Source organism: Octopus bimaculoides, chromosome 4 (assembly GCF_046866305.1).
Source record: "Octopus bimaculoides isolate indiv1 chromosome 4, ASM4686630v1, whole genome shotgun sequence".
Taxonomy (NCBI): domain Eukaryota; kingdom Metazoa; phylum Mollusca; class Cephalopoda; order Octopoda; family Octopodidae; genus Octopus; species Octopus bimaculoides.
In genome coordinates, this window is record NC_142931.1 from 89,051,188 (window position 1) to 89,075,502 (window position 24,315).

General features: G+C 35.4%; 1 protein-coding gene across 3 annotated transcripts in view; it reads right to left on the reverse strand.

The window, feature by feature from the left end:
* LOC106879797 (recQ-mediated genome instability protein 1) overlaps positions 1 to 24,315 on the reverse strand; it is a 53,853-nt gene that overhangs the window by 22,161 nt on the left and 7,377 nt on the right. For all 3 annotated transcript variants that reach the window (XM_014929501.3, XM_014929503.3, XM_089350952.1), the window contains exons 3-12: positions 23,078 to 23,224; positions 19,459 to 19,569; positions 17,083 to 17,202; positions 9,622 to 9,755; positions 9,189 to 9,328; positions 8,719 to 8,758; positions 8,008 to 8,063; positions 7,574 to 7,623; positions 5,446 to 5,947; positions 4,140 to 4,225 (exon numbers count right to left, since the gene is read on the reverse strand). In XM_014929501.3, the coding sequence (XP_014784987.1) occupies positions 4,140 to 4,225; positions 5,446 to 5,947; positions 7,574 to 7,623; positions 8,008 to 8,063; positions 8,719 to 8,758; positions 9,189 to 9,328; positions 9,622 to 9,755; positions 17,083 to 17,202; positions 19,459 to 19,569; positions 23,078 to 23,224 (1,386 nt within the window). The remainder of the gene's footprint in view (positions 1 to 4,139; positions 4,226 to 5,445; positions 5,948 to 7,573; positions 7,624 to 8,007; positions 8,064 to 8,718; positions 8,759 to 9,188; positions 9,329 to 9,621; positions 9,756 to 17,082; positions 17,203 to 19,458; positions 19,570 to 23,077; positions 23,225 to 24,315) is intronic.

The following is a 24,315-nucleotide window of genomic DNA, read 5'->3' on the forward strand; positions in this document are numbered from 1 at the left end:
TGTGGTTGCTCAAACTGCTAAAAATAACATCAAATTTCCCTACAACTACATTAGATAAGGTAATCCTGGCAGCCGCCACCACCACCACCATCATCACCATCACCATCACCATCACCATCATCATCACCACCACCACCATCATCATCATCATCCTTAACCCTTTAGCATTCAGATTTCTTATTGAAATATAATGTTTATTTATTCATGTTGTCTGGAATTAATTCTGCATTGTCTTGTAGCTTCAAGACTTTGATGATGTGATTGTATATTTTTAGAATGACATTGTAGGAGAGATGTGAGAGGTTAGATCTAGTCAGTTTTAGCATAAACTATACAGACTATTGGGGCTGGTTATGGCCAGTTTAAATACTACAGGGTTAATGTTCTTTTTTCCAATTTGGCATAGGCTAAACAGTTTGACAGGAACCAACAAGCCAGAAGGTTGTGCTGAGCTCCAATGTCTGCTTTAGCATGATTTCTATAGTTGGATGCTCTTCCTAACACCAACTGCTATACAGAGTGTACTGGGTGCTTTTTTTTTGCAGCACTGCCACAAGAAAGATAACCAAGTACTTGCAAGACAAGACCTTTCAACTGAATGGAGTACAGTACTGAAAGTATACCAGAGAGACAGAAACAGAGATCTTATTGAAGAGGTGAATACATGGTTTCCCAGTTATGGAGGAGGGGGAGATACATGGTGAGGTTATAAACTTTAAGGTACAAGGTGAATGTGATAGAGAGAATGAGTGAGTGGGGTAGATAAGTGTGTTACAGGGTGAAAAGAATGTGACAGATGACTAGATACAGGAACAAAAGCAGACACAGTAAATATCAGTTAGAGGAGGGGAATATATTGTCTGTAAATAAGATGCAATTATCAGTTCACCTGGCAGGAGGTTATCAACAACATTACACTGCTAACATACTCATTACATAACCAGCCTTTTGGCAAGAGAAACTTTTTAATGACAACATGTTTAGAACTTCTTGTTTAAAATAACAAAGTAGCAAAATTTATCTATTAACATTAATAAACTATTCAAATTAAGTTTTTTAGGACATATGAAACATTTAACCCTTTAGCATTCAAATTATTCTATCAAACGTAACACTTATTTATTCACATTGTTTTGAACTTATCCTGCATTATCTTGTAGCCTTGAGATTTCAATTATGTGAATGTATACTTTTTAGACTAACATTGTAGAGTAGGTGTGAGGCTGATCTGGCCAGTTTGAACATAAAGCAGGAAGAATATTTTTGCTGGATATGGCCAGTTTAAATGCTAAAGGGTTAAAAAGCATGCCCAAAATATTTTGATGAATATTTGATTTTAGAATTGTTGCCCTTTATAGGGGCCATTTCAGGAAATTGAAGTAAACTTGAAGAAGAATTGTTTACTGAACCATGAGGGCTCTTACTTTCCATAAAAAGAGGAGACTATAAGGGATCAAAGTCTATATTACAACAGAATAATATATATCAATAATCCCTCCCTTCCCTTCTCCTGTTCCATGCTATGCCAACTCCCCCAGTTAGTACCTGTTCTACTACTGTTACACTCCGCTACCACCCTGTCTCAGCTATTAATCTGTTCCTCTCAACTTCCTTACACTCCCTCATCACATTACCTAAAATCATCTCTCTCTCTCTTTCTTCCCTTCTGTTCACCTCCACTCATGAACCCTTAATCTTACAGCACACAAGGCAATCTTAAATAGTTCTAGAGTTACAAAAGAAAATGCACCTAGTACTTTTTGTAAAGTGGTTGACATTAAGGACATCCAACCATAGAAACCATGCTAAAGCAGACACTGACACATGACTCAGTGCTCCAACTTGACAGATTCTGCTGAACATGCAACCCACACCAACATGGAGGCTGGATCTTACATATTGGTGGTGGTGGTGGTGGTGATGATGCTAGGCAAATGATTTACTTTGAAACAAAGATTAGAACACATGTAGTGAGAAGAACATTTGCACTGTGATAGAATCATTGTAGCCTTTAAAAACGCACAACTTGTTTTGTTAAATTTCATTTTCATGTAAAAATTTGTAATTACAGTAATCCCTCGACTATCATGGGTCTTACATTCCAAAACCTCTCGCAATAAGTGAAAATCTGTGAAGTAAAAACAGTATTGTACTGTATATTTTTTAATTATTTTTATAATTTCTATATATTTATTTTATTATAAATGCAAAACAACATCACGGAGGAATCAATGTAAGCTTAAATAATAAACCTCGATAGGTGAACCACAATATGGCAAGAGATTACTGTATATTATATATTATCAGATGTTGAAGTGTTTAATTTGCATATTTACAACCTGGCTCTACTTCAATATGTCTCTATAGAATGATGAGAGGAAAGTACCCCACTGTAAGAAAAACAATGAAGCGTGTAATAAGACTAAAATATGTCTTGTACTATCAAAAATTAATCAATACTCATTGTATTAAGTTAGTTTAGATGACAGGGTTATCTCCCCTACCTTTTTAAGAGAATTGATCATTATTATACTTCTTTCTTCACTACATGCATAACTTTAATTCTAAATTTTGGGCTCACTATATTTTACTATTCTAAACAAAACTAGTTACACTTCATTTAGTATACTATGAAGACAGAACACTGACTAAATACATGTGAACATGTCAAGATAATGCTCAATTATATCTGATATGTAACCATAATGCCTTAATATGGTGTTGAGCACAGTTCACCAAACTGAAAACAAAATACCAGTTGAAGACAGCATTTCTGCAGAGGTCTTCAAAGCTGGCTCTGGACTTTTTGTGACTTAGCTACTATTGTGTAATTTCAATAATTTGAGATGCTAAATATTTTCCACAAGACTGAACTTGCATGATAGAACTGTGTGGCAAATTTGTCACTTATTCTTCCAAAGTACTTCCACTGTGCTTACAGATGTCTGTACTGTAAGGTTGTTTCCATTCTGGTCTAGTTACAATGATCGAATTATTATACACTGACAGGACCTAAGATACAAGTGGTATTTCCAGTAGTACACAGTTAATCATCATTGTCATCATTTAACGTCCATCTTCCATACATGCATTTAATGCATTTGTAAACTTTGCAACCACTTCCGGCATCTTTCTATTCCTATGCATCAACAGCCACTGTAAAGTATCAGAGAGGCAAATTAATATATCATGGAAATTGCTCTTCCTCATAAAGGCATACTATTCCAGTATATTGATCAATCTCAAAGCAAATAGAGAGAACTAGGTCTGTAGTAAAAAGTAGTTTCATAAGTTTATTTGTCCCTGTGACTGATTTGTGGTAACCATTGGTGATTTAGTCCTTTCCATCAGAAGAAAGAATGCAAATTATGACATCTATACTTTATCCAAGGAAATAAAAGATGTAAATCAAATGACATTATTTTCAATGAGAACTGAAACTAAATCAATTATTTTATCAAAAACTTACAACCAGATTTACAGTTCTTCTCCCCCAAAAAAGAAACACAAACACAAAATTTCAATAACAAAGATGAATAAATTAAGCTAAACAATCATCTATAAACTGATAATAAAACTCTATCTTATTAGTCATCATCATCATCATTTAGCATCCATTTTTCTTGCTGCTATGGGTTGGATGGTTTCACTGAAAACTAGTAAGCTGGGGAGCTGCACCAGGTTCCAATCAGATTTGGCACAGTTTCTACAGTTGAATGCCCCTCCCAATGCCAACCACTCCAAGAATGTAGTGGGTACTTTTTACATGACACCAGCATGGGTGCCAGTTACAAAACACTGGCATCAGCTTGACAAGTTTATAATTTTTTGTTCAACTATGGTAGCATGTTGCCTGAAAATTTGAATATTCATAAATACAAATAAAATTTTTTTTATAACAGCCTTCTTTCAAGTAGCATATAGAATCTGTGGTCAGTACTCTAAATTCACAATCTATAGCCATTTTAACTTATTAATAATTCAACATAACTATTTGCTATCTGTTTCAAGCTGCCATTAACATTTCTAATATTACTTGATACTAGTTTTGGCTGTATATTCTAACAAATATTCCTAATGTTTTAGAAATAAAAACCAGTGTAATTGCCAAAATCTCTAAAATTATGCACAGGCCTTACCTTAATGTAAAATTTAATTGATTCTGCTTGTAAGTTGTAAGCTTTCAATAGAAATAGGTACGTGAATGGAATTTTATGGACATCAACTGAAAATATTGTGAAAAGGGTTACAATACTGTTTTAGTAAAAAGGACCATTAATAATTCAAGACATAAAATTTACAAAGCATTAAAGGAATTTTCAATCAGTAAATATTTCTATATCACCAACATTTCTCTTATGTTCAAACACTAGTTACAAAAGTCCTATGGACATCAACTGGTGAAATAAATATATTCAGCTCATGCCTCCTGACTTCCTTTATATTTTATATACTCCTCACAAAATAATTTTCACAGATTGGATTTACTGGACTTCAACTGCAGAGGACTGTAAAGTACATTCCTATGTAGTGTTTAATATGTGGTATGTAGCTGGATCCACTAAAAGAGCCTTTTTGTGATTACCACTGGATTATATAAGTCCATATATTGTACATTAAATTTATAATGTTATATGCGTATTTTAAATCAATAGCAGGTATACTGTTTTATTGCTCAATAATCTATAAATTTTGTAAATATGACTTTAATCTATTTCACTTCTTGTTTCGCTTTAATTTTAGCTATTACAGTTAAGGTCATGGAGCACTACCTTTTATAACTCATTTTCAATTTTGTACTCAGGCAACTCAAATCTCATTTTCCATAGATTGATTTTGGTGCACCACTAAATTCATATCTCACAACTACTATCATGCTTTTCTTTCTAATGTCACTACTAAACAAATTACATGAGCTTCCTCAACATTCAGTAAATATTTTGGGGAGTATTAGATGTTCTGGCACAGCCATTTTGGCATGATTCATTTGCTGATTCAATGCTAACTTATTTTACATCAGACATTTTAATGTGTGTGTCTCTCTCTCTAACCGTTTTTGTTTGCATGTGTATATTTCTGCATTAACAAACGTGTGTGTGTGTGTGTGTGTGTGTATGTGTATCTGTGTGTGTGTGTATGAGTATCTGTGTATGTGTGTGTGTATGTGTATCTGTGTGTGTGTGTGCGTGCGTGCACGTACGTGTTTGCCACCAGCACCAAAACAGGTGGTATGTCCAATCATCCATGCCAAACCAACATCCAAATACCTGCATCAAATCATTTCACTCTGTGTTTCCATTTTACAAGATCCCTACATGTATTAAATAAATATATTACAATTACAAAACTTATCTAAATTAGAATGATCATCAAAATTTTTTCTAATGTGATTATTACATGAAAAAATACCTTATGAAATAATTCAAATAATTATTAAACACCTACCTTTTGAAAGACAAGGAAATATGTTTGACTGAATATGACTTTGAGTGCTCAGTTTTGTCCATTTGTTCATTAAATGCTCTATGCTATTAGAAGTGGATGTTGAAGAATTATTGTAGGATTCAAATTGACTAGCATCAGACTTCTCTTTGTTAGAGTTTATATTAAGAGTAGATAACTGCTTGTTATAGTTAGATGTTACTGAAGAAGGGGGTTTTTGATGTGCTTTTAACCTAGAAGTACTTATTTCATTCTGCATTACTGATGGAGCCATGGATGTAGAAGACGGAACAGCACTACAAGAGGGAATGTCAGAAATTTGTGGTTTCATTTCATTTTCAAATTCAATGTCATTTAACATAGCAACTTCCATTTCATCTTCATCCCAATTTCCCTCAAAATGGGAAATTTCACTTGGCTGTGAAACTGGTTTTCCATTTGATTTCTTTGGAATATTTAAGTCACCATTTTCATCAAGTTCTTGCATAAAATCTAGATCATCCCACTAAAATAGAAAAAATACATATTTAGTCTTTTCAAACAAAATATTTCTAATTTAATCTGGAAAAAGTACTTTTATTAATATAACTTTAATCAGAAGTCTTTTCCTTTAAAAAATAAAATAGAAAGCTTAGAAAGAATTGAAATTAAAAAAAAGAAAAATGGAATAAAATGAAAGATGTTTTGAATATTAATGAAATTGTTTGAAGAAGTTTTCTTTATACTTATATCAATATTTTTCAAATTAAAAATGTATTCCTATTTCACAACCATTTTCTTTGTCTGCATAGCTAGAATACTTTACTTTTCAGAGCAATAGACTTTAATAATGGGTACCCTTCTTACCAGTAATCACATAGCTATAAATTAGGAGTCTTCTTAATTTTTCAGTTCCCTGTGAACCATCAATAAATACCTTCCAATAAATGTCTCTCCAATCCAGTATAACCCTCTCTTTCAAATAGCCTTCAGTTCTTTCCATCTTACTTGCCTTGAAAGCGAATGGTGTCAATTCTCTGATGCAGAAAAACCATTCTTTCTTCAGTCAAGTGTGTTTGTTTTACTTTGTGTTGGTTTATAGTTTTTTGTAGTTGTTTTTCCACTTCAGAATGATAAACCTATGATCAGACCCCAAACTTAAATACTAGGTCTATATCTAGAAAACTTTTATTGTATGATACTCATAAATAAGCATTAGGTACATCCTATCTCATGGCAGGAGCCAAACATCAACACAATTTTGCTTGCTCCGCCCTGATTGAATTCATTTTTATTTCTATGAAATATACAAGTGAAGCCAAACTGAAGCATGCGAAATTGCTGAAGGAGACAAATGAATTTAAGATCTGACCGTGCATCCAACAGGCCAGCTCCTTAACGTCACACTCACTGAGAAGCTGTTCTCATAAAATATTGATTTCCAATTTTGGCAAGAGGCCAGCAATTTCCAAGCAGGGGGTAAGTTGATAACATCAACCCCAGTCTTCAACTGGCACTTATTTTATTGACCCTGAAAGGATTGAAAGGCAAAGTCAACCATGACAGAATTTTGAACTCACAACGTAAAGCTGAATGAAACGCCACTAAGCATTTTGCCTGGTGTGCTAATGATTCTGCCAGCTCACCATCTTGTTCTCATAAAATATTAGAAGCATTTTACCCATTCTTTTTTATAGGTTTAAAAAAAAGGGAGCCATGCCCATACACTTATAGGCTGTCTGGGACTGGTGAGATTGATATGGTTGATGTTGAGTTTAAACATCTGTATATCAGGGGGTATACAAGGGGAAATGTGGGTGTAGATGAAATTCCAAGGATTTGATGTTCTCTAAAGGAAGGACTAGGTAAAATGATTAGTGCATGGCCTGGTTAGTGATGAGAGGAGAGTATGCTGAAGAAAACATGTTGGAGGTGATATGGAACAAGCTACATCAGACAAACTGGAGCCTTTGTAGTAGCAACAGAATTGGTAGAATTAGTAAACAGGATTAAAGAAATTACTTAAGAAAGTGTTTATGGAATCAAGAGTCTGTTTTCAAATTATATAATTTTTAATATCATGCTAAAAATACTTATTGGTTTGTAGAGAGATGAATGCAGAAGTAAACTTAAGTGAACAATGTCTGTATACCTCTCCAGCAAATTCATCTATTAAATTTGTACTCGTTTTTGTTGCATTATCTGTAAAACAAAATTAATCCCAATATCAGCTTAGCATTTAACCTATATAGTTGAAATAAATCATGACAATAACAGCATTAAAATTACTTGTTTTCTCTTTTAAATAAGTGAAATAAATTTATTTTAATCCTCTTATAGATATTTTTCCTTTTTTTTTTTACATTTCTAATACCATTGTAAAAATATTTTAAAACTTGTTTACATACAAAATAAAAGAAAAATGTTCAATATTGATGGTCTGATATTTCTTATTTAATATAAATATCCATATTATCATTTTACAATCTTCAAAGTATTTCTTAATTCAAATTATTCAAATTTTATGGTTTTTATGAATACAAAATATATATTTCATATAAACTTGTTACAATAACAGATTATTACCTTCCATATTATTATAATGAGGGTCAAATGTTTCTTGTGAAGTGTCTTCGTATAATCTGTAAAATAAAAAAAATACTGATTTTAGAAATTAAAAAGATACTGATTTTAGAGAAATCAAAATTGTTCCTTTACAGTTAAGGAAACTTGTATTTCATAAGTCTATAAATACAAGCCACTGGCACAGGATGTTTGCTTAATTATTCCTTTTATGGAGTGATCTAATTTATGATAAGCAATATCTCTTAAGGCCCACCACTAGGAAATTGTCACCCATGCCTAACCTAGAGTTTATCTGAAATGTATTTGTATAAACATTTTAAAAATCAAAATTGTAGATAATGTGTTGTTGATACCTCTCGACGATAACAAGTAATACAAATAGACCAGCTCCAAATGTATGTTTAAAGTGAGTTGCTGACTAAGTTCTTAAGAATTACTACAACACAAAAATTTAAATAATATTCTCAATACTTACATTGTTTATTAAGATTATCACCAATATGGTCTTATTTTTCAGTATTTATTTAAACATCAAGACCAGAAGTTTAAAAGCCTTTAAACTTGGATAAAAAGAAAACCTGAAACATGTATCTATATTCTAGGATGATTTGCAATCCAAACTAGTTCAGAAAATTAAGGAAACTTCCTAGATTTCAAAAATCAGTACATAAAAGAATATAATTTTAGGAAGTAACTCTTCAGAAATCTTACCTTGATTTTTTCTGAATACAGGCTTGGTCATATGACGAGTCTAAGTAAATAATTAAAATGACATGTTAAGCCAGGAAAATGTTATGGAAAATTAATTATAGATGCAATGTTATTACCAGTTCAAATATACCAGTGGTAAGTTCAAATTTGTAAACAAGCTATTCACTGTGTTTAGTCATGGTGAAAATTTCTCGCTGTAGACAAATGGTGTAAATACACCTAAATCAGGTCGCAGCACCAATAGGTGGTGCTGCAAGCTGATTTAGGTGTATTTACAGTGAGAAATATTCTCCATGACAAAACACAATGAATGGCTTGTTTACAAATTTGAACTTGCCACTCGCATATTCAAACTAGCAATGGCATTGCATTTATACATATCACTGCTTAGCACTCCCACCTCATAATTAATTATAAAATATTTAGGTAAACAAGTAAAAAATATTCTAGCAGACCAACAACAGACTTACCTGAATAAACATGCTTCTTATTTTGGACATTAGAAGTATGGAGTTCTGTCATCTTTCTGTTAGATATATTCTTGTTATTGTTGTCACTATCTTCAAAATATTTTCTCATGTCCTTTCCAGCAAACAATGCAACTTCCTTCCTAAAAATGAAAATAAAGCACTATTTAATTGATCAGAGAAGGCCCTACATATTATCCTATAGAACATAATAATAGTTGTGATTTTAAATGATTATCAGTTATTGAACAAATGTTTACAACAGTCTGAAAACTTTAGCTTCTCATTGAATTTTATAAGAAAAACAATAACAGAAAACTAAAAGGAATGAACAACCAATGAATTGGCCATTAAGAAATGATTGTAAAGATAAAGAATTAAAAAATCAAATTAAAAATTGTATTGATAAGATTCGACAATGTTGGGTAACACTTACATAACTTTGGGTATTAAAAGAAGTTGAGCATTAGATTCTATTAAAGAATCTACTTCTCCACCAAGTACACTTATGTTTTCATTGCTCAACATCAAAACACCATTTCGACACAAAATTTCACCTTTAATTAATACCTGAAAGATATAGAATAAAGATAAACCTCAAATTTTACAACCAAACCATAGTTAATATAACAGTACAAATTAACTACAATAGGTAATTTTATTCATTAGTATCCAAACCTGTTGTAAAAACAGGTTTTAACACATTCTTTTAAGCATTCAATGTTTTGTAGTCTTCAAAGATTTACATTAGTTTTATTATATTTACTAGCAGTAAAACCCATCATTGATCGGGTAATTACTTTTACTGTTTATCAGGAGCCACATTGAAAGTATTATTATATGTATAATTTATTCCTCCTGAATGTGTGTATTTTTAGAAGAGAAAACCATGTAATAATTGAAGAAGAAAGATCAATATCATATATGAACTTGTGTTTGTTTATGATATGGCAATAATAAGTGAGTTGTATGTGTTATTTTATTTGTCTATACAGTAATAGCAATGATATAATATTTCTATAAGATAAAAACATGTAATAATTGAGGTAGAAAAAAGATAGTTTTTATACATGAAGTTCTGTTTGTTCATTACATGAAAATAGTTCAGCTGATTGATGTCTTGAAAGCCTTGATCTCAAATTTGTTGGAAGTTGAAGTGTTTTCACATGATGCCATAATACAGAAGACTTTATTGAAGCATTGAGCTCATCCACTTTTGTTCCTCTTGGAACAACTGGTAGTGTTTGTTGGAAGTCTCCTGACAATAATACTGTGATATTTCCCATCATGGAATTGCAATTTCTAATGTCTCATAATGTTCTGTCAACAGCTTCAAAAGCTTTTTTGTGGACCATGGTACATTCGTCCCAGACAGTTAAGTGACATCTTTGTACTACTCTTACTCTTTTTACTCTTTTACTTGTTTCAGTCATTTGACTGCGGCCATGCTGGAGCACCACCTTTAGTCGAGCAAATCGACCCCAGGACTTATTCTTTGTTAGCCTAGTACTTATTCTATCGGTCTCTTTTGCCGAACCGCTAAGTTACAGGGACGTAAACACACCAGCATCAGTTGTCAAGCGATGTTGGGGGACAAACACAGACACACAAACACAGATATATATATATACATATATACGACGGGCTTCTTTCAGTTTCCGTCTACCAAATCCACTCACAAGGCTTTGGTCAGCCCAAGGTGCCACGCAGTGGGACTGAACCCGGAACCATGTAGTTGGTAAGCAAGCCACTCCTGTGCCTAGTTCACCCATTGCAGAATTTTTAGATATATTACAAACTGGATCTTGTCTATTAGATAAATCTAAAGGTTATTTGAATGTTGAATGAGCAGTCCGAACCTCCGGGCAGTAACATTGCTGCAATCCCAGAAGTAGCAGTAGCTAAAGCTATATTACTTTTTTGATGAACTTCAGCCAGGCTGAGTTTAATAACAAATGTTTTCCCAGTACTTCCTGAAGCATCTAAAAAATAAAGTCCTCCTGTGTTATTGTTAATACTTTCTATGACAGTGGAATATGCATGACGTTGATCAGGTAGAAGCTTGGGAAGATTATCATTTATGTACATGGTCAGTTCATCATTATCATAGGAAATTTCTCTCATTATTTCAGTGGAGAGAGTGTTAAGATCCCCTCTATTAGTTAGTGGAAGACCTAAATTTTGTATAGGTTCTCCTCCCATGGAAATAATTTGATCTTCTATTTCAATCAAAGCCACATTGTATATTGCATCTGTGAAACCAATATCTTGCTCAGGATTATTGAACTGAAGTTGGTGCTTGAAATCTTCAGCAAAATCATTTCTGAACACAGTTGAACAGGATTACTTACTTGACAGTTTTTGAGAATAATAGCAAAAAGATATCTTAAAGTCTTAGGTGTTTTTGATATTGAAGCTTCTTCTAATGTAGCTTCCCATTGCTGATCACCTGCAAGCAAACCTAACTTGAAACACATTTCACGATATGTTCTGCAAATCTCACCATCAACTTGTTTCAAACTTTCCCCATGAAGTTGGTCCTCTTTTTAAATGAAGAAGCATTCTGAGGTGAAAGCATTCATTTTGGTTAGGATGTACAGTATATAATCTACCAATTCTTGTTTCAAACTTAATATCAGAGTGATCTTGAACCTTTGTACCTATTTTGCATCTGTTCCATTTATTATTACTCTATGTGTAATAAGAAAGAGAAAGAGAGAGAGAGAGAGAGAGAGAGAGAGAGAGAGAGAGAGAGAGAGAGAGAGAGAGAGAGAAAGGGAGAAAGGAAGAGAGAGAGAGAAAAAAAGAGAAGGAAAACAGACAGATAAAGAAGAAAGAAAATCAAAGAGATAGTGTCTGGTTTTATTTTCACTTTGCAAGACAAAGTGACAGAATCTCTTTGAAGTAGCATGGCAGAGTTTTAGTTTCACTTTGCAGAACAAAGAGACAGACAGGCAGACAGACAGAGAATATAAAGGTGGAGAGAGAATAGAGGAGACATAGAAAGAGAATTATAGAGGGATGGTGTCTAGTTTTTGTTTCACTTTGTGGGACAAACAGAAAGAATCTCCCTTTTATATATATAGACTGCTGAGGACATACGTAAGCTCGCAAGGAATGAAGCCAGTATGCTCCGTTGGATGTGTAATGTCAATGTGAATACCCGTCAGAGTGTAAGTATCTTGAGAGAAAAGCTGAACATTAGAAGCATCAGTTGTGGCGTGCAAGAGAGACGATTGCGCTGGTATGGACATGTGGTGAGAATGGAGGAGGATAGCTGCGTGAAAAAGTGCCACACCCTAACAGTTGAGGGAACCCGTGGAAGAGGTAGGCCCAGGAAGACCTGGGCTGAGGTGGTGAGGCAAGACCTTCGTACATTGGGCCTCACCGAGGCGATGACTACGGACCGAGACCTTTGGAAATGGGCTGTGCGTGAGAAGACCCGGCAAGCCAAGTAAGATCGTTGCCAGTGCCCCTGGACTGGTTCTTGTGCGGGTGGCACATGAGATGCACCATTTTGAGCGTGGCCGTTGCCAGTACCGCCTGACTGGCTCCTGTAGGATTTTCGAGCGAGATCGTTGCCAGTGCCCCTGGACTGGCTTGTGCGGGTGGCACATAAAAGACACCATTTCGAGCGTGGCCGTTTTCGTGCGGGTGACACGTAAAAGCACCCACTACACTCTCTGAGTGGTTGGCGTTAGGAAGGGCATCCAGCTGTAGAAACTCTGCCAAATCAGACTGGAGCCTGGTGTTGCCATCCGGTTTCACCAGTCCTCAATCAAATCGTCCAACCCATGCTAGCATGGAAAGCGGACGTTAAACGATGATGATGATTCTTGATTTGGATTTAAGTCAAAAGAAGGAGATAATCAAGGTGAGAGTTCCTTGAAATAACAAAAGATATCCAAAGAAGTTTAAGTCAATGAGGAAGGGTCTATTAGTCAACTGACCTGCTAGAAATAGTAGTCAAGTATCTCTCAACTCACACTTTACTGTTTCAGAAAAGATGGACACTTTAGACAATGCAGTTTTAGATATAAAAAAAACCATGAGGTACTGTATTTGCTAATGTATTAGCTGTACTTCTTTTCCAACAGGAAAATCCAGGAAAAGTGGGGTGTGGTTTATACACGGGTACAAAGAAAAGTCGGTCTAAAACCAGAACATTATTTCATGTAATTATTCAAGATTCACGTAGTACTAGCTCCCTTTACAATTCTTGCCATTAAAACTAGTAAAAAGTGCTGTTTAAATATTCTTATTTCAGTGTCATCGTCCATTTTTGTCTGTCATATGCTTATAACACTACGCATTTCAAGCCAATGTGCGCTGGTGTCATCTCAATTGCAGCCTCCGCTTTGATAGTGCTGCAGCCCTGTAGCAGAGGGACATGTGCCGGTAGAAAAGCAGTGAGAATTTCTGTAAAGACTTACCTTTTGGCCGACAAATGCACTATGATTGATAGCTGATCATAATTCCCACTTACCCTCTGATTTACTGCGAATTACCTACAAGTTCGGTAATCCCCAGGTCTACGACGTAAAGAACTATTGTTCGGTGATCTGGATGCATGACTTATCTCGGCACGTAGGGAAATGAGAGAGAGAGAGGGCTGTGATTTATACTTGAACGTGATTGATAAAATGTATTTACTAGGTAACAAGTAAATTAAAATGGAATATGAAAAATTATTTCATATAAGGAGAGATAAGTGCATTTATTCAGAATCATCTTGTGCCGGGAAAGGTAAGTTTCATTGTCATCACCAATGCTACAAAGGAATACAATTCAAGTCAACTGGAATTTCATTTCCATACCTTAAAGTACTTGTAAGTGCATGGGTCTGTTTGCTTTTTGTAATATATCTACATAAATACGTAAAGAAAATGGTAATGATCAAAGGAAGCTTTCAAGCTACATCCTATTGTTTGGACCGTAATTAGCTTTACTGACTCGTCTACTCCGCTCTTCAAGTTCTACACAACTTATCTACTTCGCTCTTCAAGTTAAGGTCATCATGCTGAGACAATCATTCACAGCTGCCTTCAAGCTCTCAGTTTCCAGGTTTGCTGAGGAGTTTGGAAGTCATGCAGTGGGCCATCACTTCAAGGTTGAAGAATCTGTTGTCCAATGATGGTGCTCCAATAAGGCCACAATCGAGTCAATGCCCAAAAAGAAGGAGGCGATGAGGAGCAAGACGGTGCAGTGGCCAGAATTGGAGGAGAGGCTTCTCAGATGGGTGAAGGAGAAAAGGATGGCGGGACTTGCAGTGTCAACACTCACCCTTCGAATCGAGGCCAAGAAGATCGCCAAAGACATCGGCATCAGAGACTTTTGTTCCAGCACATCATGGGCTTTCCAGTTTATGCACAGGCATGATCTGTTCATCAGGCGTTGCACCCACATTGCACAGCAGCTGCCAGAAGATCTTGACAAGAAGACTGAGAGGTTCCAGCAGTTTATCATCAACCTGTGTAAATGGCATCAGTACCTTCTGAGCCGTATCAGCAATGCAGACCAGACTCACCTCACTTAAATCTTCCAATGGCAAGAACTGTTGCTGAGAAAGGGGAGAAGACAGTGAAAATCATCATGATGGGTCATGAGAAGGACCGTTTTACGGTGATGCTTGCTTGCATGGCTGACGGAGGAAAGCTACCACTGTACGTCATCTACAAGAGGAAGACACTACCCAAAGATGCCAAGTTTCTGGAAGGGGTCATCATTCGAGCTGAAGCAAAAGCTTGGATGGACCAGGCATTCATCAAGAACTGGCTTCGAGTAGCGTGGGGGCAGCACATCAGTGGAATGCATCAGAGAAGGATTCTCCTGGTTCTGGATGCATTCAGATGTCACAAGTCAGAAGAAACCAAGGCAAAGATACATCGTCTGAACATCGACATGGCAATGATCCCCAGGGGAATGACATCCCTTCTTCAACCCTTTGATGTTGCAATCAATAAACTGTTTAAGGACCATCTCAAGCACCGATGGGAGGATTGGATGGCCAATGTACCAAAGGAGATGACAAAGACTGGGCACATGAAGAAAGTTTTTAAGACCACACATTTTCAAGAAAGAATATAAAGAGCACAATATAAATCATATAAACACACGTAATAAAAAGACGTTCTCTTATTATCTCTTGCATTTAAAAGCTGGACTTTATCTTCTTCCATTAATAATTATGAATATCAATGATTGTAGTAAAAATGTTTGTTAAATATGAAACCATCATGAAATTGAAGTTTGTATTCATCCTGCATCTCTCCCTTTTCATTAGCCCCAGTTATTTCCTGGGTTCCCCCACACTTTTCCCCTGTCGGGGACCAAAGATCAGGGGTGCAGTTTATACACTAGCAAATACAGTAGTTATAGGTGGAATACCTTTCATAAAGGTCAGCTCAGTCAGAGCTAACTTGGGAACAACATAAAAGAATTTGAAAGAAACAGTTAAGATAGGCTTGAGAACATTGAGACTCTCTGAAGTAAGAAAGTAAGATAGAGACATAGGAATATGCTGTACAACAGACCCACTGAATATATGCAGTGATGGAAAAATCAATATAAAACTGATAGAATGCTCAATCACGTAATTATTCTTTTCCTTTATAACATTTGTAGTAATGTTATAATCAAAATGCTGTGATTTGATTCTTTAGTAAACTACTTACTTTTTCTTTCTACTTTGCTAGAGACAAGAATCTGGTTTCAAGAATATGTGATACTTCCTCCAAGAATTCATTCAAAAAGTATCAACTTTCTTCAATACCATGAAGATGAAAGTAAAGATATAATCCTGAAACTAGTCTGTAGATGCCAGACCAGCAAGGGGAAGCGGCTGACCTCCCCTGTTTGAAGGTTATAATGGACACAGGTTCGTGTGTCACATAGCTAGCTAGAGGCAATGGCCTCTTGGAGCTAATCAACAGCAGCATTTGTCTTATTTATTTTTTTGAACTGTCATGTTGGCTTGGCGATAACTATTAATATCCAGTACCGCTGCCGTAGTCTCCTTTGGAGAGACTTAGAAATATTAATATTTCTGTTTTTGAAAACCAGTGGATGTATTCCACTGAATTTAGGTAAATAATCCTTCGTACAGACAGTCAGTAGCGACGCCTGCTGGGTTCGGCTGCTCTACATTGACAAGGGGCAAACACCCTGAAACTAGTCTGTAGATGCCAGACCAGCAAGGGAAAGCGGCTGACCTCCCCTGTTCGAAGGTTATAATGGACACAAGTTCGTGTGTCACATAGCTAGCTAGAGGCGATGGCCTCTTGGAGCTAATCAATGGCAGCATTCATCTTATTTTTTGGACTGTCATGTTGGCTTGGCGATAACTATTAATATTCAGTACCGCTGCTGTAATCTCCTTTAGAAAGACTTAGAAATATTAATATTTCTAATAAAGAAAATAATAGATCTAAAATCATACAACTAAAAACTTGTATTCTATTTTTTATATTCTGTTGTTTGACATATCAAGTTTTTAAATTCTATAATAGACATAACTTGAATTATTTATGCAATATTTCTCTCCCTCTATCATACTTTAAACTCTCATCATCTGACATATAGACACTTCCCACAATACTACTCTCAACTTTGTTGAGGGTTCTTGTCTTGCAAGTTACTTGATGGATTGTGCTGGTGCCATGTAAAAAGCAACCAGTCCACTCTGTAAAGTGGCTGGTATTAGGAAGAGCATTCAGTTGTTGAAACCATGCTAAAGCAAACAGCAGAGCTTGACACAGTCCTCTGGCTCCCCATCTCCTATGACACTATCCAGCCCATGATGAGCATGAAATGATGAGGATGGTGATGATGAATATTAAATCAGCAAGATAAAACTAGACAATCCCTCTCTCTCTCTTACAAAATCAGTTATACCAACCTTAAAACCAGGATTTATATTAACATTGAGAGACGGAATGCTTTTGTATTCAATACCATGAACTACAGTAGTACCATCAGTCATCTCCATTTTCAACATTCGACAATGGACTGGTTGTGGCTATAATAAAAAAAAAAATCAATGGTTATTATAGGTGATTTGTTTTAATCAATTCTAAGTATTATGCCCTCTTGTCTTTTTTCAGGAAGCTGTTCACTTCCAGTTTCTAATAATTACATAATTGTCAAGTCTAAATTATTTCCTTTGAACAAATAAAATATAATCAACTTCTAATGTCTAAATAGCTCCCAAAGACATTACATATTATTACTATTCCAAAATTATCAATCCATAATTGCTTCTTATGTATGCGAGTTGGACATTATTGAAGTCAATTTGCTGTAACCATTGTTATTTTCTTCTTCATTCCAGGTTGTCAATCAAACATCAAAGTTGGCAAAGTAGTCTATTGAACATTTATTTTGCAATCTTTGCAGAAAATAAAAACTGAATTATTTTAAGTAACAATTTCATTAACTGATGAACAAGGTTGCTAAACATATGAATGAGGCCTCTTAACAAATGAATGAGGTCTCTTCATAGATGACCAATGTTATTTTCAGATGTATGTGGCCTCATATTAACTCTAACAAAAGCTTTATAGTTGAGAATTCTGTTGGGAAGAGCCACCACATCATGGTACACATATTGATTTCAAATCTTGGCCTAAGGCCAGTAATTTTGGGAGAGGGAATAAGTTGATTACATCAACCCCAGTACTCAACTGGTACTTATTTCATTAACCTCAAAAGGATGAAAGGCAAAGTTGACCTCGGTGGAATTTGACCTCAGAACATAAAGACAGACAAAATGCCACTAAACATTTTACTTGATGTACTATCGATTCAACCAGCACCTTCATCATGGTAAACATATTACAAACAGTTTGCTCTGCCAACATTCACTGGCCAGTTGTCAGTAGTGTAGAGCAGTCACAGGCAAACTGTGGTCCACAGGACTTTCTAAATGGCACAACTAACAAAACATTTACCTTAACCCTTTAGCATTCAAACTGGCCCTATCTGGCCCAAATATTCTACTTGTTTTATGTTCAAACTGGCCATATCCATCCTCTCACACTTAGCAGACAATGTCATTCTAAAAATAAACAATTACATCATCAAAATCTCAAAACTACAAGATAATATAGGATTAATTCAAAACAATGTAAATAAATAAGCAATACATTTGACAAAGAAATATGAATGCTAAAGGGTTAAATTTTTGTTTTCTAGTAGTGCAGCCCACCTGATGATAAACCATATCTTATTCAGTTCACCTTTCAAAAAAGCTGTCCATGCCCCCTATAGAGCAACACAAGAAATGCAAACACTAAAGGAGTGTCCTCTAATTACTATAGGAAGATAATGTTATTTCTTTTAAGTATTCTCAAATTCAATGTGTCATTTGTCGGAACTAATGAATTGCCTCATCACTTAGGTAGTAGCAAGAGTTAAACATTCAAAAGCTATTCCCATCTTTAGAGCTGCATCCTTAATTCGGGGTACTTCAGGTGGTTTATTTCTAGTATAAACATCACACTTGAACTGATTTCAGCTTAACTTTGACAAGAGAGCATTTTCATATTTACTTACAATTTTAATGCATTTTTTTTTGTCTTGCAAGTACTTGGTGACTGTGGCAGTGCAGGTGCCACTTAAAAGCACCCAGTCCACACTGTAAAGTGGTTGGCATTTGGAAGGGTATCCAGCAGTAAAAACCTTGCCAAAACTGACCTCGCCTGTGCTTGTGCCACATAAAATGCACTAAGTCCACTCTGCTGAGTGGTTGGTGTCAGGAAGGGCATCCAGCTGTAAAATTCCTGTCAAAACAGTTACAGAAGTCTGGTGCAGGCTTCAACCTGGCCGGCTCTTGTCAAAACCTTCCCACCCATGCCAGCATGGAAAGCGGATGTTAAACAATGATGATGATGATGTTTTACTGGTTTCATTAATTCAACCATGGTCATGATGGAATACACAACCTTTAAGAGAATTATTAGTTATATCACCCTCAATATTTCATGGCAAGCTGGCAGAATCATTAGCATGCCAGGCAAAATACTTAGTGACATTTTGTCTGTCTTTATGTTTTAGGTTCAAATACCACCAGTTTGACTTTGTCATATTAAATTGTCATATCAAATAGTCTCTTTAAAACTATAAAAGTACTGATCATCATACACATTAAGAAAGATTATCTTTAAAATGCACTTTATAAATAAATAAGCTGTTATTTATTTTTAAAAGAGTAACAGAATTAGTGAAAGAAAAATGTAAGAAATATTAGAAAGAATGACAAAAAAAATGGATATACCGTATATTGTTTTGGATCTTCAGCTGATATTAGACTGTTTGAGAAGTCTGCTCCTTTTAACTTTGAGTGCTGAGTGTAATAGGATGTACTAATATCTATAATATTATTTACCTACAATGAAAAATTTAAAAAAGGGAAACAAAACTTCATAAATTATCCAAAGTAAAATAAAGAATTCCTAGAAATTACATAATTAAACTGTTTGGATGAATGAAGCTTTATTGTTGTCTACATTCAAAAGTTCACTCCTTTACACAAATTATCTACATTAACCCTTTCGTTACTGTATTTATTTTGAGATGCCCTGTGTTTCTTTCAATTACGTCAAATCTAACAAATAATTTAGTAAAATAACTTAGTTATCATTCAGCTAGTGTTAGGAATATAAATTGTGACTAAGGTTTGGTGGAAGATTTTAATCAAAAACTTATGAAAACAAGACATTTGTACTCAGAGCCAGAGCCAATTTCAGCCAGGTTGGAAACAAAAGGGTTAAGAGCCAAGGAAGAAGCCTCTGTATGACTGCTTGAAATGCTATACTTAGTAGGTAAATCTCTCAAATGACACCTTCCTGTCTTAAAGAGAGCAAACATTAGAACATATAGTCCCGAATATAGAAAAAGACAAAGACGTTTTTGATCAAATGCCATTGTCAAAATGTGTCCCAACTAAGTTAAAAAGACAGCTAGCGTTAGTGTTCATTTGGTCAATAGGTATTTATGGTTGTGAAGCATGAACTCTGAGCAAGTTTCAAGAGAGCATAATCAATGCATTTGAAATGTGGGTGTAGAGGAGAATGTTGCAAGTCTCTCACAAGGACCATCGGACAAATGAATGGATGTTACAACAAGTAAGTAAAAGATAACTCTGGAACAGTCTGAAAAAACCAAAAGTTCATCTATTATAGCCATATTTTTGGCCATAATAGATGAGCCATAATATTGAGGTCTACTTGATCAAGATTGACTTTGGCCTTAAAAATACCTTATCTTCATCAACTAATCTTCTTATTAAAAGTTTTCTAGAAATCTAGGATCTATTAGTAGTGGTCTTTCAATTGCCTTACTATAATTGTTCTGTTAACTATAAATAAGAAGGAAAGCAGGTTAAAACTATAAACTGATTTGTCATCATGTACTGTACATGAGTAGCACATTTATGACACTACAATGAAAGTTTTCTTAATTAAGTTCTCCAGCGGCCTTGCCATTCTTGTCCAACCATCTCTTGCTATTGTCCAGCCACAGCATTCTTTGTCTGCCTCTTGATCTACTATCCTCTACTCTTCCTTCCATGATAATGTTTTCCAAACCTCTGCTTCTTTGAATATGGTCATAACACAAAGTGGCAGCTAAATGTTCCTGGACTAGTTCTACAGTGCACTAACAGCGAGAGCGAGCAAGTGACCATCATGAGGTAGTGTGCTGAGTGACACCGCTGTGTTTACTTTGCAAGTTGAGAAATTTGTGTTTTTGTAATCACATGTATATTGTAGTCTATGATTTTTGTCAAGGACAGGAAATTGGAACAAAGAACCAAAGTGAAATTTTTGCATTAAACTTGGGAAGTCTGCTACAGAAACATTGAGTATGTTTCAGTAAGCTTATGGTAATGAGGCAATGGGTCATACACAAAGTTTCAAGTGGCACGGGTGCATGACAGAGTTGCAGCTCAGTCAAGAGCATGCTCATTGTTTTCTTTTTTGACATCCGTGGTATTGTACATCAAGAATTCATTCCCCGGGGCCAGATTGTCAATCAAGAGTTCTACTGCAACGTTTTGAAGTGTTTGAGGGAGGACATTTGGTGAAAGCAACTGGATCTGTGCAGCATGTAGAATTGGATTCTTCACAACCATGCTCTGTTACTGAGCTCTCCTCACTCATGAGTTTCTCACCCCCACCCTATCGCCAGATTTAGCACCTACAGACTTAAATCTGTTCCCCAAGATGAAAATGCAGCTCAAAGGCTGCCATTTTTACACCATTGTTGATATCAAGAGTGAATCGCAAGAGGTCTTCGACTTGCTTATGTAAAATGACTTCCAGATCAGATTCCAAAAGTGGCAGGAACACTGGGACTAGTGTGTTGCTGCACAAAGTGACTATTTCCAAGGAGATGATGTTACAACTTAAGTAAATTAGTTATTTTTTATTAAACATAACTTGTCCAGGAACTTTTCGATACCACCTCGTAGATGAGCTTTCGTTTTTTTCACAATGTTCAGGAGTTGTCTTTCAACCATTTGATGTAACACCCATTCATTTGTTCTTGTAAGAGACTTGTAACATTCATTTGCATTGCTTATGTTCTCTTCGGTTTTGTTTAGAGGCCACATTCACAACCATAAATGCCTATTGGCCACATGAGTGCCTTATTTACATGATTTACATTCAATGGATATTTGTCCTCACCCTGTTTGTTGTTAACACAACGTTTTGGCTGATATACCCTCCAGCCTTCATCAGGTGTCTTGGGGAATTTTGAACCTGGGTTCTCATTCCTAAGGTATTTTCCCCAAGACACCTGAAGAAGGCTAGAGGGTATATCAGCCAAAACGTTGTGTTAAAAACAAAGAAGATGAGGACAAATATCCGTTGAATGTAAATAATGTACATAATTCATCTCTTGAATATAGAACTGTAGAGCACACTAGCCTTGTTTTTAACTTGATTGGGACACTATTGTTGATCCAGATGTTAAGTTTTTTCATAGATACCCTTGCTATGTGTCCTAATTTCTTCCTTACAAATGGCTTCATCAGAGATTTGGGCTCCAAGGTACAATTCAACTTGTTTGAGCCTCTCACTGTTCAAATAATAAAATAAGTCAACAAAGTAACCTCTACATGTCCATTTGACCTACTAGAAATAACATCAAAATCTCCCACAAATCACACCCTTCCATCAAAGGACTCTTTGAACAATCAAGTCCTTGATGTACAAAAAAGATGCAACTAGAATGCCTTTGTCAGTCTCATTCAAAGCTGACAAGGCTAAACAACATGAACAATATAAAATAAGTTAACGTTGTTTTACCATATTTTCAATGAAATACACTGCTTTTGTTTCAATTAATTTTGAAAATAACAACGAATTCAGTAAAATTTAGTAGAATTTATCAAGCAGGGCCATTTCCCTAAGGGATCAGTAATTTGTCTGTCTTCTTACTTACTCAGACTTTGATCTTTGCTAAATTAACTCTAAGGCCCTTTGATTCCAGACTCTGCTTACAGAGTGAAATTCATTTTCTAGTTCTGTTGTAATTCAGCAATAAGAACAAAGTCATCAGTGTAGAGAAGCTTCCAAGAGCAGCTTGTCTTAAATTCCTCTGTTGTGGCCTGGAAGGCTATGATAAACAAGACAGGGCTGAGAACTCCTACCTATACACTAAATTCCTTGAGAGAGAGAGGATAGGGGGGGGGGAGAAAGAAAGAGAGAGAGAGAGAGAAAGAGAGAGAAAGAGAGAGAAAGAAAGAGAGAGAGAGAGAAACAGATAGACAGAAAGAGAAAGAGAGAGAAAGAAAGAGAGAGAGAGAGAGAGAGAGAGAGAGAGAGAGAGAGAGAGAGAGAGAGAGAGAGAGAGAGAGAAGAGAACAAAGTATTACAATAATACATCACCTGTAAACAATAAAATCCAGAGAGAAAAAACTTATTGGAAGTAGCAGTTTGTTGTGGTAAACATTGAGATCCAAGCTCAGTTAGGTCAGCAGCTAACCACTGTTCATACACCAAACTTTTAAGTTGGTCAACACTTAATGTAGAACCCTGAAAAGATAACCAAGAAAAAAATATTAATACCACAAACTGATATCCTAAATTAAATTTAAATAGTTTACATTTGTCAAAATTTGAATAAAACAAAGCACAGAATCCTAAGTATTAGACATACAAAATATAAAGGGCTTTGAGCTAACTACAAAGGCCAAAAAATAACTGTTAAAAAGGCTTTTGGTAATGCATATACTCAAGTAACCAAGGATATATGAATTTTCCTGGAAGATGATTCCAAATAGATTGTGTTCAAGAAGAATGATTTGTATGTACTTAAATCAACAGAACATAACAGGATTCAGATGGATTCTGTTGCAAACACAGATTTTACAGCTGGATATATTCCTCCTACTGCTAACCACATCACACAAGAAATTTTGATGTCAAACTGAAAAGTACAGTAATGTATTTATCTAATGTAACATCATTCCTATCATTGTAGTCCACTGCAGATCATGATTCTGATAACTTCTGAAAATATCACTCCTTCAGGAACACAACTAGTATAACTGCTGCAAGAGAAAGCATGCTTTCTTTTGTTTCTCTGCAATATGTACATCAGTCCATCATCAGTTAGAGCATTTTATTTTGATATTTGGAGTAACCAAATATCTTCTCTATAGCAAAACAGCTATTTCTATAACTCTATTATATTTGAAGCTCTCAGCTGGCACAAAGTCACCTCCTTCAATACTATTCCCCCTCCAAGTCAGGGGTCTTTGTCTTGCAAGTTACTTGGTGATTCTTCAGGTGTTGTTGCCACATAAAATGTACACAATGCACTCTGTAAAATAGTTGGCATTAAGAAAGGCATCCAGCCATAGAAACCATGCCAAAACTGACAATGGAGACTGATGCAGCTCTTTAACTTCCCAGCTCCCGTTAAACTGTCCAACCCATGCCAGCATAAAAAATAAACATTATATGATGATGATGGCCACTAGAAAGCTGAGTGTATAACCATCCATAACCTATGAAAGAATGATTCTGTTTAATTCTAAATACTACCCTAATTCATTATCCTCACCATTTTACATTTACTTTCAATAATGAAGTAGTTATCATCATCATCATCATCGTTTAAT